The 13623-nt window shown below is 36.6% G+C and overlaps 1 protein-coding gene across 1 annotated transcript; it reads right to left on the bottom strand.

Moving 5' to 3' along the window:
- Positions 1–6513: 6513 nt before the first annotated feature.
- LOC149138755 (uncharacterized) lies at positions 6514–7749 on the bottom strand. Its single transcript, XM_089450484.1, has one exon. It carries the CDS (start codon positions 7747–7749, stop codon positions 6514–6516), a length of 1236 nt encoding a protein of 411 aa, XP_089306610.1.
- Positions 7750–13623: the final 5874 nt, after the last annotated feature.

Raw genomic sequence — 13623 nt, 5'->3', positions numbered from 1 at the left:
TTCTTTTGGCACCATTCACCGAGGTGCTCCTCCATACTTAAGTGCTTGGTTGCTTACCTAAAACTAGGTGTTGATATGATTAATTAATTGGTTTGATATATCTACACAAGATAAAATAGTGTGGGGTAGATATTAGAGGTGAAAAACATTGTGTTAAAACGATGAAACAACAAAAGGATTCATTGTTTATGTAATGATTTTTGCAAATTGAAGTAGAGCATAGTCATAAGAGGTTCTCTAATTTTCCATAATATTCATGTATAGCTATATGTTTCACTATTATTGTGAATAAGGATATGTATGTGCACCTAGATCTTGAATTGAAGCCTTGAGGCCAAATGTGAACATGGGTAACCATTTAATCACAAAGGTCAAAACTTAATTCCACAAAGGATCCGTGTTGATGACATAGACAGATCATAGGCTCATTATTTACAAATCATCAATGAACCCAATGCTTGTGTGAAAAGAGCAATATTGAATTGCAGGGTTTGATACCAAATTATAAGGCACAAGATGCATAAGATTTTAATGAGAGACTGTTGACGGTGCTGGAAATCTGTCGATTAAGGGGGTCTCCCTGATGTGAAGTCTCAATTATATCTCACACCCTTAGGAACATGAGCCCCATCCGGAGTATCATCCCGACTACCATATATTCTTATAGATTTTCCTTGGCTACAAAGTTCAACACAAGAGAGTAATGCACAGGTAGTTTCGAATCAGCGAGTGAGTATGCCTTGTGAAATTTTCAACTGCGGAGTGTATCAAGGTCCTTCTACCGAAAGGGAAGAGAAAAGCAAGCCATTTAAAGACAAGTAATAGTACTAATCTAGAAAAGGCACACGAGCATAAACATACAAGTGAATTGTTGGTCAGTCAATGAAATAGTTCACAATGGAGCAACGATTGTTAAAGCAAATAGAACACACCTTCAATAAGATAAGTACCAAAGACACCAAAATAGTTCAATTTCCTCAGTACAAATGAAACAACATACATTGCAAACATTTAAAAAATAGACTTACAATATTCATGACATATGCATGAAATCCTGTTGGCTCAACGAGCTTCTAAATTAAGTAAAAGTTCCAAGATACATCAAGTTAGTGAACACCACTAGCGCGGAGGGTAGAGCAGTCACTTGCTCCTCCAAAACAAATATCTTCCTCTCTAATGCATGGTAGGAAGAGCCAAGGTGAAAACTCCTTTTGCATGTACCAAGAGGGTGTATATATAACAATTGGGTGCTCATTCACCTCCCTTGTGACTCTTGGAATACCCTCATCACTGTTTGACTTCTCTATGACCTTTCGACTTCCTACATGACTTATCACATTACATGGATGACTCTTGGACTTCCAATTTACATTACATTTCTCTAATATTGAATTTACATAATCCATAAAATGATGTGGCATATGATGAGTCGTGACATGACATGACACTGATGACATGGATTTCAAGATGACATGGCCATGTCAAGCCACTCTTTGTTGTTGCTTTCTTTCTATCTTCCCGAGAGATGGAACAAGCTGTTCTTATTCCTCCTCCTCGTGGCTTGAAGATAAGGAATCTTCAATGTGATCTTGGTCTTCAATTTTTGTTGCAAACTGGTGTCCCTTTGTCTTCTCTTGATTGATCAACTTGTCTTTGCAACTACAAAGGTGTATTCTAGCATTGTCTGCTTCTCCATCTCCTACAACATCATCCTGTCATAGCATGATAGAGTACCTGCGACTATAATCCACTCATGACAAGAATACATTAGTCTAATAACCCATAGTCTAAGATGCTTCATGATGATTCATTGACTGAGCTAGAAATGGGTGGCAAACTAAGAGAGGGGCTCTAGGATTGCACAGTTGTGCAGATTAGGAAGACAAGGGTCAAGACTGAGCCTTGAGACTACACAATGTGTAGTTTACGCTAGGTTGAGCATGTCAACTATGTAGTTGAGGGACTCAAGGATGCAGGTTGAGGGCTTGAGTAATAAATTTTCCCACTGCTCAGTTCTAGAAAGAGATGAGGCCAAATGACTCCGTAGTTGTGTATTTCAGGAGCTCAAGGCTGAGGCTTGAGGACTAAGACTGTGTAATGCATAGTGAAGGACTGTTGGAGAAGAAATATGTGTAGTTTTGGAGCTCAGGGGTTGGGCTTGATCACTGAGATTATGCAATGCATAATTTTGGGAGGCAGAGACTGTGCATTACGCAGTGCCAAGAGACAAGATTGTTTCTTGAGAACTGATGCTATTCGATGTGTAGTTTAGGAGGATCGGATGAGGTTAGGTGGCTCGGTCAGGGAGTTTTCCCAATTTTGGCTAAGTGTGGGATCAATGAGATGAAGTTGAACTAGAACAAGAATTGAGCATGATCACACACTTAGATTACTTGATGACACAACATAAGACACCTATAATATATGAACAAGATACTTTCCTCGATGCGAGAACATTGTGACAGCTCACTCCAAGTGTAACACTAAAGATACACTTTGCGATGACAATGGCGACACTTGTGCGACAGTGCTTGAAACTTTGAAAATGAGTATGATACATGTTTAAATTATGAGAACAACCCATTATCACAAATATTACCCCTTGAAACACACTATAACTAGATTTTATACAATATGTGACACTTAACATACTAAAATATGACACTTGCTATATGAAAAGAAAAGTGTGAATGACACTTGCAATATGTGAACAACAGTGAAAGAGACACATGCCAAAGTGAAGATAACATGAAAATGACACTAATTAAAGTGAGAGAAATCAAAATTGACAATTAAAAACATGAAAGTGACAGTCGCGAAAGTGAAGCTGCGAAAAAGGGACAATTGGAAAAACTCACCAAAATATAAGTACAAACAAAACCAAAAGTGAGAGACTATCAATGATAGCATGCACTAACTGTTGACATGGGTTGGACATTGCATAGGCACTGTCTTGATAGACTATGATAGGCCTGTTCAAGCTTGTGTGAAAGAATGTGTTCATGAATTCATTACGGACTGAGCATGTGTGAGAAGGTGACTTTGACACCTACAATCCATGATAGGAGCTCAAATAATTAACCGACTAAGAAGTGACTAGTTGAATTGAGGCTTCTGTGATCCATAATATTTGAAAGAATAACTTCGGCATAAATCACATGTAGACAGACATTTGTCGACGCGTTTCGAACCAACTAGTGTGGTTCATCGTCAGGACAAGTTGAAGAAACAGATCCAGCTTAGCATGATAAATAGTCTGAGCAGAGTCTCCAACGGCTAAATTGACTAACGGCTAATTTTGACCTTAGGACCCAGGTCAAATTATTATTTATTAATTTAATAATATTATTATTTTTATTATAATTTTTCTTATTATTATTTATGGAAATAAGTTAAATTAGGTAAAAATATATAAATAATTTAATGGTTAGTTTATTTTTATTATTATTATTTATGGAAATCAGTTAAAAAATATATAAAAATAATTTTAAAGGTTGGTTAAAGAAGTAATTTATTTATTTATTTAAATTATTTATTAATAATTATAATATATATATATATATATATATATATATATATATATATATATATTCTAATTAAATTTGTAATATTAGGTTATTAAGATAAAAGTTAGGATTAATAAGTAAAATAATTTTAATGGTTAGATTAAAGAGATAATTTATTTATTTATTTAAATTATTTAATAATTATTATATATATATATCTATATATATATATATATATATATATATTAATTAAAATTATAATATTAGGTTGAGAATAATAATTTTTAATGTTTAGTTTTAAAAAGTAATTTAATAATTTATTTATTAATAATCAAAAATATATATCTATATATATATATATAGATATAATTAAAACAAAAAATAAAATAAATAAAAGTTAGGATAAATTAAATAAAATAATTTAATGGTTAGTTTAAAAAGGTAATTTATTTATTTAATTAAATTATTTATTAAATATTGTTAATACTATATATTAATATTAGGATGCTAAAAAAATAAAAATAAATAAATAAATAAATAAAATAAAAATAAAATAAAATTATATATATATATATATATATATATATATATATAAAGAGCACAAAAACAAGGAGGGGGCAGAAAAAACCGACTAAGAAGATAGTGCTGGAATCCAGCACCTACTGATTTTCCAACCATCATCTCTATTGAGATTGCTCGGCCTCTTTTCAATCTCAATAGCTTCCCTCAATTTACGATGGTGGAACTGAGCAACTTTGGCAACAACCTTAGCCTCCTCAATACACACCTGATGCTTGGTCTTTTCCACATGCTCAGCTAATGCTGAAGACTTGGATCTCCCATGTCTTAGGTCGGCCGCATGTTCACAGATCCTTTGATGGATGGAGCGTCCTGTTTCCCCAATATAGGGGGTCCCACAAGAACAAGGGATCAAGTAGACACCCTTCATGTCCTTAGGGTTAACGGGATCTTTCAACGATTGGAGGGAATTGCGAATGGTGTTGAGGGGCCTAAAGGTTGAGGGAATATCATACCTTTTAAGGATCCGAGCAATCTTGTCCGTGGTTCCTTGAACATAGGGAAGATGGACACCTGGACGACGCTCTTTTGGCTCTTTCTTAATTAACGCGTTTTTTGAGGCTTTATGGAAAGCCTTCAGACCCAGGCGTCTACTATATCCATTCTCCACAAAGACATTAAGGAGATGGGATCTCTCCTTATCAAAGCTCTCACAATCAGAGATCCTAAGGGCACGAGTAGCGAGGGTGTTAAGAACACCCAACTTTTGAGCAGGGAAATGATGGGAATTGGCATGAAGATACTGCTCAGTATGCGTTTTCTTACGGAACATAGAGTGGGAGAGAAAGCCATCCTCATTCCGAGATATAAGAATATCCAGGAAAGGGAGGAAACCATTGACCTCTTTTTCCATGGTGAACTTGATGGCCGAGGACCGGCTGTTGAGGTGATTAAGGAAACGATCCATCTCCTCAGGGCCATGGGGCCAGATGACATTAGTGTCATCCACATACCTTTTCCAAAGCCTAGGAAGAAGACGAGCTGAGGATAAAGCTTTGGCTTCGAAATCTTCCATAAAAAGATTCGCAACAATAGGGGAAAGAGGGGAACCCATGGCAAAACCACAAGTCTGCTCAAAGAATTCACCCTCGAAATAGAAGAACGTGGAAGTGAGACAGATCTCCACCAGATGCGCGGTATCGGGATCTGTTAGGCGATAGATCACTTCCAAGGCCTCCTTTATAGGGATGCAAGTATAAAGGGAGACCACATCAAAGCTGACGAGAATGTCCTCAGGGCTAAGCTTAATATCCTTCAACTCCTTAATGAAGGATGCAGAGTCTTTCACGAAGGACTCAGTGTGGCCAACCAGGGGCTTAAGTTTAAGGGCAAGGAACTTAGCTAGAAGATAGGTCGGACCACCAATGGTGTTGACGATAGGCCTTAAGAACAAAAGAGATCAAGGTGGGAACAATACTGAAACACAACCGATAATAAAACCGATAAATAAAACTGAAAATAAAAATGCTTAAGGACAGAAGATTATGCAAAACACATAATATGTAAAACAATTCTCTTGTATTATCAATTATCAAACTAGTTTCGTCCTTTATGGACTCATCAGTGATTTATGGACTCATCAGTGATACAAAAGAAATGAGATACAAGCTGTCCTTATATAGCAAAAGTGGACAGGGAAAGTGCCATGTTAGAAACTTCTAGAATAGAGTCTTCGAGAAACATCATGAATAGAGACTTCTAGAAACATCTTGAATAGAGACTTCTAGAATAGAGTCTTCTAGAAACATCATGAATAGAGACTTCTAGAAACATCTTGAATAGAGACTTCTAGAAACTTCTTGAATAAAGACTTCTAGAAACTTCTAGAAACATCATGAATAGAGACTTCTAGAAACATCTTGAATAGAGACTTCTAGAAACTTCTAGAGACTTCTAGAAACATCTTGAATAGAGTCTTCTAGAAATATCTGCAGAAAAATATGCACTGCTCCTGAAAGAATCATGGCCGAGGATCTGAACTGCTCATGTAGAATGACCCAATCTTTCGCGGATTTCTCCAACAGATCAAAGGCTTGGGAATATGCTGTAGCAAAGGGTAGCGCTGGAATTCTCCATGCAGTTTAGGGTTTAGGGAACCCCCAAGGTTTAAAGCTCTAGTGGCTTTGCAGAAGTCCAGCTTCAACACCAAGGGGGCCCTTTTGAGGCCGGAAGAGTGAAGAGGACCTCGCGCATATACCTGCTGCATTAGAGCAATCCCTTTGATCCCAATGAACTTTGGCAAAACAAGGCTGGAGAAAATCCGGTGGATAACCTCTCGACCGAAGTTTGTTGTAGAATGCACACCTGAGCTCTAGAAACCCCAACTCACTACTCTCTCGAAGAAGGTATCTCTGCAGCTCATTGACCACGAATGCCACTTTCAGGTGCCGAGGATGCCATGAAGAGAAAGGAATATACTGATAGGCATTCAATGGTTTCTGAAAACATTGAGTAGAAAGCTTTCCAGAGGTATGATGTTTGGACCTTTGAAAAGCACAATGTCCAGAATGTTGACACTAGAAGATGAGATGTAAGAAGTGATCCGAATGTGCTCAGGATAGATGGACTGGTAGCAATCCAAGAACTGAACCAATCTGTCTCTGGAGCCATTCCAAACCATGCAGCCATCGTCGATGAAGCGTCTGAAGAGCTGAATCTCGGGGGCAGGGAATCTTCTGAAGACTTCTTGCTCACGGTGGCAAAGAAATAGGCAGGCATAAACCACAGCAAAGTTGTTGCCCATAGCTGTGCCTCGAATCTGCCGATAGTAAGTGCCACCAAACTGAAGAAAGTGCCATTTGAGCACCAATTCTGCTATGCTGACCAGGAAGTTGACATCTTCTGGAGTAAAAATCTCGGCAGTGCTTTGCTCAAGCATTTCTCGTAAGGCATGCAAGCCTTCCTGAGTGGGAATGCTGGGATACAGAGACTCAACATCAAAGGTTACAAGAAATGAATCTGCAGCAAAACGCTTGGATTCAATATCCTGTAATAAGGTGAGAGAATCTGGAAGATGGTTTGGTTGAGCAAGCAAGGTGTTGAGAAGTTTATAATGCAAGAATTTGGAGAGAGGTTCTAACATAAAACCGTTGTAGGCACAGATAGGCCTACCGACAGGCGGGTTTTTATGAACTTTCCAAATGAAGTAGAGTCTGCAAGCTCTAGCATTATGAGTTTTGACTTGCATTATGTATTCCCATTGTTGCACTGAAAGAAGATTTCTATATCTGGCTTGAAGCTGACTGAGAGATCTTCTGATGGCCATCCATGGAACTGCTGCATACTGCCTGTAGACATTGAGATCGAAGAGTTGTCGGTGAGCTTCGGCAACATAGCTATCTCTATCCAGAACAACAATGCCCAGATTTTTATCTGCTGGTTTGATTACAATAGGGAGCCGACGAAGACTCCTTAGTGCAAGCAGCTGGGATCTGGAGAATTTGGGTTTTGAGGAAAAGTTTACAGAAGCAATGCGGTCCTGAAGGATGGATAGGCCAATATGGAGAGAGCGATTAAGGTATGGATCATTAATAGGAGGTTCCCAAGTGGGATTAGGTAAACGAAAGGGATTATAGGTTTCGTTTATAGAAAGTCTGAAAAACTGTCTGAGACGACAAAGACGAGAAAAGTAAGCATACTCTTTGAAGATGTCATCTATGGCCATGGGGGGAGGTCGAGGAATATATTTGTGCCCTAGGCCCAACAATTTGGTTTGGCTGAAGGAAAGAGGGATGGAAGAAAGATTGTGGATAGCAAGATTGCTAATCCGACAATCCATCTGGGAATGAGTCATTTTTCCAATCAGATAAGCCAAGTAGGAAGCGGGGTTGATGGAGGGCAACCAGAAAAGATGACAGAGCTTGCTTACACTAAAGGAGCCTTGCCTTTGTTTCGGGCAAGGTTCTGGGGCAAATTTAGCTATAGTGGCGCATATGGGGCAGCTTCCGGATTCAAACCAGTGTTCGGGAAAGGCTGGTTTGGAACGGAGGCCGACTGCCCAGCAACAGATTGAGTGGAGCGATTCCCTCGGCGGAACCGCCCTCTGCCAACCCCGTTTTTTGGCTGAGGATGTTGCGTAGTAGGCTGCTGGGGTAGCTGTTGAAGCTGCTGCTGTCTCTGAGGTTGTCTGCACAGTTGCTGGGGCTGACTACGCAGAGGTTGCTGGGGAAGCTATTGCCTCTTCTGACTGCGCAAAGGCTGCTGTTGTAGCTGGGGCTGTTGTTGCTGCTGTTGCTGTCGCTGCTGCTGTTGCTGCTGTTGCTGGCGCTGCTTCTGCTGCGGTCTACGCCGCTGGGGCTGTCTTCGTTGCTTATTATTAATAAATATAAAAACGTTATTAATAAAAATAGAAATTCATATTATTCTAATGATTTTAATAAGAATATTAGTAAGTATAATAACGGTACGATTAGTAATAAGAATTTATATTATTGTAATAAGAATATTAATAAGTATTATTACAATAATAATATTATTAATACTCATAATAAGAATATTAGTAAGTATAATAACGGCACTATTAGTAATAATAATAAGAATTTATATTATTGTAATAAGAATGTTAATAATTATTATTACGATAATAATATTATTAATACTCATAACACTAGCATTAATAATAAAAATCTATATAATTCTAGTAATTTTCTTAATAATAAGAATAATATTAATACGAATAACATTATTATTAATAATAAGAATTTTTATTCTAATAATAGTAATATCGATAATAATGAGGGTAATAATTCTATTTCGGAGAATAATTTTTCTAATAATAATAATGATAATTCATGTAATTTTAATAATAGCATTTTATATCGCAATGGAACAGAATCTTCTAGCAATAACAATGATGGTAACCTGAGCAATAAGGTTTTGAATTTGGACCGGGTTATGTCCCGCAATTCTAAGGTGGTTAATCTTTCTAGCTTCTCTTTTTCCCCTTCGGTTTTCAGTGTTTTAAGCAAAGGTCTAAACTTTGCCCTTGCCCCTAGAAAAATCCCGGTGGAGGACATTATTTGCGATGTGGAATTCGGGATTAGAGATCTTCCGGATAATATCAAGGACACTATTAGACAGGATTGTGCTGTCGTCCTTAGGAAGGCTAAGCCCCCTCGGAAGAACCTCAGCTACGAGGAAGCCTCCGCCCTAAAATCCTTAAATCAGAACGAAGATATTGTCGTTCTGAAAGCGGACAAAGGAGGTGCTACGATCATCCTTAACAAAGATGATTACCGGAGGAAGATGCTAGATCATCTCCACAATAGTGGCAGTTATAAAAAACTGCCCAAGAACCCTCTGAAGAAGATTTCTAGGACTGTGGCTCTTGCCATTAAATCTAATAATTTAGTGAGTTCCCTGTGCCATAAGCTCATTGAAAGTAGTCCCATTGCTCCTAGGATCTATGGGTTACCGAAGATTCACAAGGAAGGGGCCCCTCTGAGGCCTATCGTCAACACCATTGGCGGTCCGACCTATCTTCTGGCTAAGTTCCTTGCCCTTAAACTTAAGCCCCTGGTTGGCCACACTGAGTCCTTCGTGAAAGACTCTGCATCCTTCATTAAGGAGTTGAAGGATATTAAGCTTAGCCCTGAGGACATTCTCGTCAGCTTTGATGTGGTCTCCCTTTATACTTGAATCCCTATAAAGGAGGCCTTGGAAGTGATCTATCGCCTAATAGATCTCGATACCGCGCATCTGGTGGAGATCTGTCTCACTTCCACGTTCTTCCGTTTCGAGGGTGAATTCTTTGAGCAGACTTGTGGTGTTGCCATGGGTTCCCCTCTTTCCCCTATTGTTGCGAATCTTTTTATGGAAGATTTCGAAGCCAAAGCTTTATCCTCAGCTCGTCTTCTTCCTAAGCTTTGGAAAAGGTATGTGGATGACACTAATGTCATCTGGCCCCATGGCCTTGAGGAGTTGGATCGTTTCTTTAATCACCTCAACAGCCGATCCTTGGCCATCAAGTTCACCATGGAAAAAGAGGTCAATGGTTGCCTCCCTTTGCTGTATATTCTTATATCTCGGAATAAGGATGGCTTTCTCTCCCACTCTGTGTTCCGTAAGAAAACGCATACTGAGCAGTATCTTCATGCCGATTCCCATCATTTCCCTGCTCAAAAGTTGGGTGTTCTTAACACCCTCGCTACTCGTGCCCTTAGGATCTCTGATTGTGAGAGCTTTGATAAGGAGAGATCCCATCTCCTTAATGTCTTTGTGGAGAATGGATATAGTAGACGTCCGAGTCTGAAGGCTTTCCATAAAGCCTCAAAAAACGCGTTAAATAAGAAAGAGCCAAAAGAGCGTCGTCCAGGTGTCCATCTTCCCTATGTTCAAGGAACCACGGATAAGATTGCTCGGATCCTTAAAAGGTATGATATTCCCTCAACCTTTAGGCCCCTCAACACCATTCGCAATTCCCTCCGATCGGTGAAAGATCCCGTTAACCCTAAGGACATGAAGGGTGTCTACTTGATCCCTTGTTCTTGTGGGACCCCCTATATTGGGGAAACAGGACGCTCCATCCATCAAAGGATCTGCGAACATGCGGCCGACCTAAGACATGGGAGATCCAAGTCTTCAACATTAGCTGAGCATGTGGAAAAGACCAAGCATCAGGTGTGTATTAAGAAGGCTAAGGTTGTTGCCAAAGTTGCTCAGTTCCACCATCGTAAATTGAGGGAAGCTATTGAGATTGAAAAGAGGTCGAGCAATCTCAATAGAGATGATGGTTGGAAAATCAGTAGGTGTTGGATTCCAGCACTATCTTCTTAGTCAGTTTTTTTTGCCCCCTCCTTGTTTTTGTGCTCTTATATATATATATATATATATATATATATATATATATATATATATATATATAATTTTATTTATTTATTTTACCATCCTAATATTATAATATATATAATATTAACAATCTTTAATAAATAATTTAATTAAATAAATAAATTACCTTTTTGAACTAACCATTAAATTATTTTATTTAATTTATCCTAACTTTTATTTATTTATTTATTTTAATGATATATATATATATATATATATATATCATTAAAATAAGCTCGAAGGTTATTTAGAAGAAGCAGGATGTGGTGGCACAATCTTAGCTGGGATAGTCATTATCCTTCTTCTCTATGCTGACGATATTGTTCTTTTGGCAAGGTGCCCTTCTGATCTTGATAAGCAACTCAAGCTTCTCAAGGATTTCTGCTCTACCATGGGTATGACTGTTAACACTGACAAAACAAAAGTTATGATTATCAAATCCAAGAAAGACACTTGCGCTAATTTTATGTATGACAATAATAACTTGGAGGAAGTGTATTCTTACAAGTATCTAGGAATTGATATCCATCACAAGCTCAACTGGAACCATAGCATTGAGAAAAGGATCAATGGGGGATGGAAAGCTTATTTTGGTCTTGAAAATAATTGTAAAACAACAAACCTCGTAACGTGGGATAAAAAGAAGTTCCTCTTTGAAACTTTAGTCACTCCTGTTATCTTATATGGCTGTGAAGTTTGGGGCTGCAGCATCTCTAGAGAATCATGGAGGAAGATTGAGCAAATCCAGAAGCGTTTTATAACTTATAACCTGAAAATTAAAAGTAATACACCCTATCCTATTCTCCTTATAGAAGCAGGTCTTTCTCCTATTGAGAGCCTAACTATGCTCAGGTTTCTGTTGTACAAGCACAAGCTCAATAACATAGACAATCATAGACTTCCTAAGCTAGCTTTAAATTCCAGCCAAAACCACCGAAGGCTTAACCGAGGATGGCATAGGGACACAAGGGCCTGGTTAAACTATTGGGAGATCAATGAGAATGATGCTTTGCAAAACATAAATAACATTAAAGATATTGTTACTTCTAAGTTCAAAGAAAAATTGTGGTGTGAGAAAGATTTAGCGTCTAAAAGAAAATTAAGTTATTATAAGAAGGTCATCAACCCCACCCTTGAAGATCAAAAGTATCTCTCTATTCTAACTAGCTCAAATAAGAAAATTAATATAGCAAAGATTAGAACGAATTCTCATGAGCTCCATAGTGAAACTGGCCGCTGGGCAGTTCCTAAAACGCCATGGATGGAAAGGATCTGCCATATTTGTGAGAATAGGAGCATCGAGGATGAAAACCACTTCCTCTTAGAGTGCCCTGCATACAACCACATTAGATCTCAATTTCACAACCTTTGTTACAATACTGACCTTCCTAGCCTTTTACAATGCCAAAATTATAGTGAACTCGGGAGGCTTCTCTCCAAGCTTTTTGAGCATAGGAATAAAATCTTAAATCAAAATAAATAATTTGTCTTTTTAGGTCCGATAGTTCATTATTTGGTCTCAGCGGACGTTAACCATCATCATCATCATCATCATCATCATCATCATCATCATCATCATCATCATCATCATCATCATCATCATATATATTATGTATATATTTGATTATTAATAAATAAATTATTAAATTACTTTTTAAAACTAATCATTAAAAATTATTATTCTCAACCTACTATTATAATTTTAATTAATTAATATTTATATTTATATATATATATATAGATAATATTAATAATAATTATTAAATAATTTAATTAAATAAATAAATTATCTTTTTAATCTAACCATTAAAATTATTTTACTTATTAATCCTAACTTTTATCTTAATAACCTAATATTACAATTTTAATTAGAATATATATATATATATATATATATATATATATATATATATATATATGTATATAATTATTAATAAATAATTTAAATAAATAAATAAATTACTTCTTTAACCAACCTTTAAAATTATTTATATATATATTTTTAACTGATTTCCATAAATAATAATAATAAAAATAAACTAACCATTAAATTATTATTGAATGAAAATACTCGTCACTTAACAACCTAATACTATGATTTTAATTAAAATATATATATATGTAATAATAATTATTAAATAATTTGAATAAACAAATAAATTATCTTTTCAATCTAACCATTGAAATTATTAATCCTAACTTTTTTCTTAATAACCTCAATATATATATATATATATATTAATTTAAATAAATAAATAAATTCCTTTTTTAAACCAACCATTAAATTATTTATATATTTTTACCTAATTTAACTTATTTCCATAAATAATAATAAGAAAAATTATAATAAAAATAATAATATTATTAAATTAATAAATACTAATTTGACCTGGGTCCTAAGGTCAAAATTAGCCGTTAGTCAATTTAGCCGTTGGAGACTCTGCTCAGACTATTTATCATGCTAAGCTGGATCTGTTTCTTCAACTTGTCCTGGTGGTGAACCACACTAGTTGGTTCGAAACGCGTCGACAAATGTCTGTCTACATGTGATTTACACCAAAGTTATTCTTTCAAATAAGAAGTGACTACTGAACAACCAATCACAAGATCCATATAGGCTCCAAAATTTAAGTATAGGCAAAATTTTGGAGGGTGTTGGTCGCAACGAAAACGAAGACAAATACAAGGAGGAACTCTAGTTGATCTAATGAGA

The sequence above is a fragment of the Pinus tabuliformis genome, chromosome X, assembly GCF_031772625.1.
Source record: "Pinus tabuliformis cultivar Carrire ecotype Pingquan chromosome X, CPIR1, whole genome shotgun sequence".
Lineage (NCBI taxonomy): Eukaryota > Viridiplantae > Streptophyta > Pinopsida > Pinales > Pinaceae > Pinus > Pinus tabuliformis.
Note: the sequence above shows the minus strand (reverse complement) of the source record. Positions and strands in the feature narration are given on the sequence as shown.

What these genes read in the sequence shown, in the direction of transcription:
- LOC149138755 (XM_089450484.1), bottom strand. Translation starts at nt 7,749, where the DNA reads ATGGCCATAGATGACATCTTCAAAGAGTATGCTTACTTTTCTCGTCTT.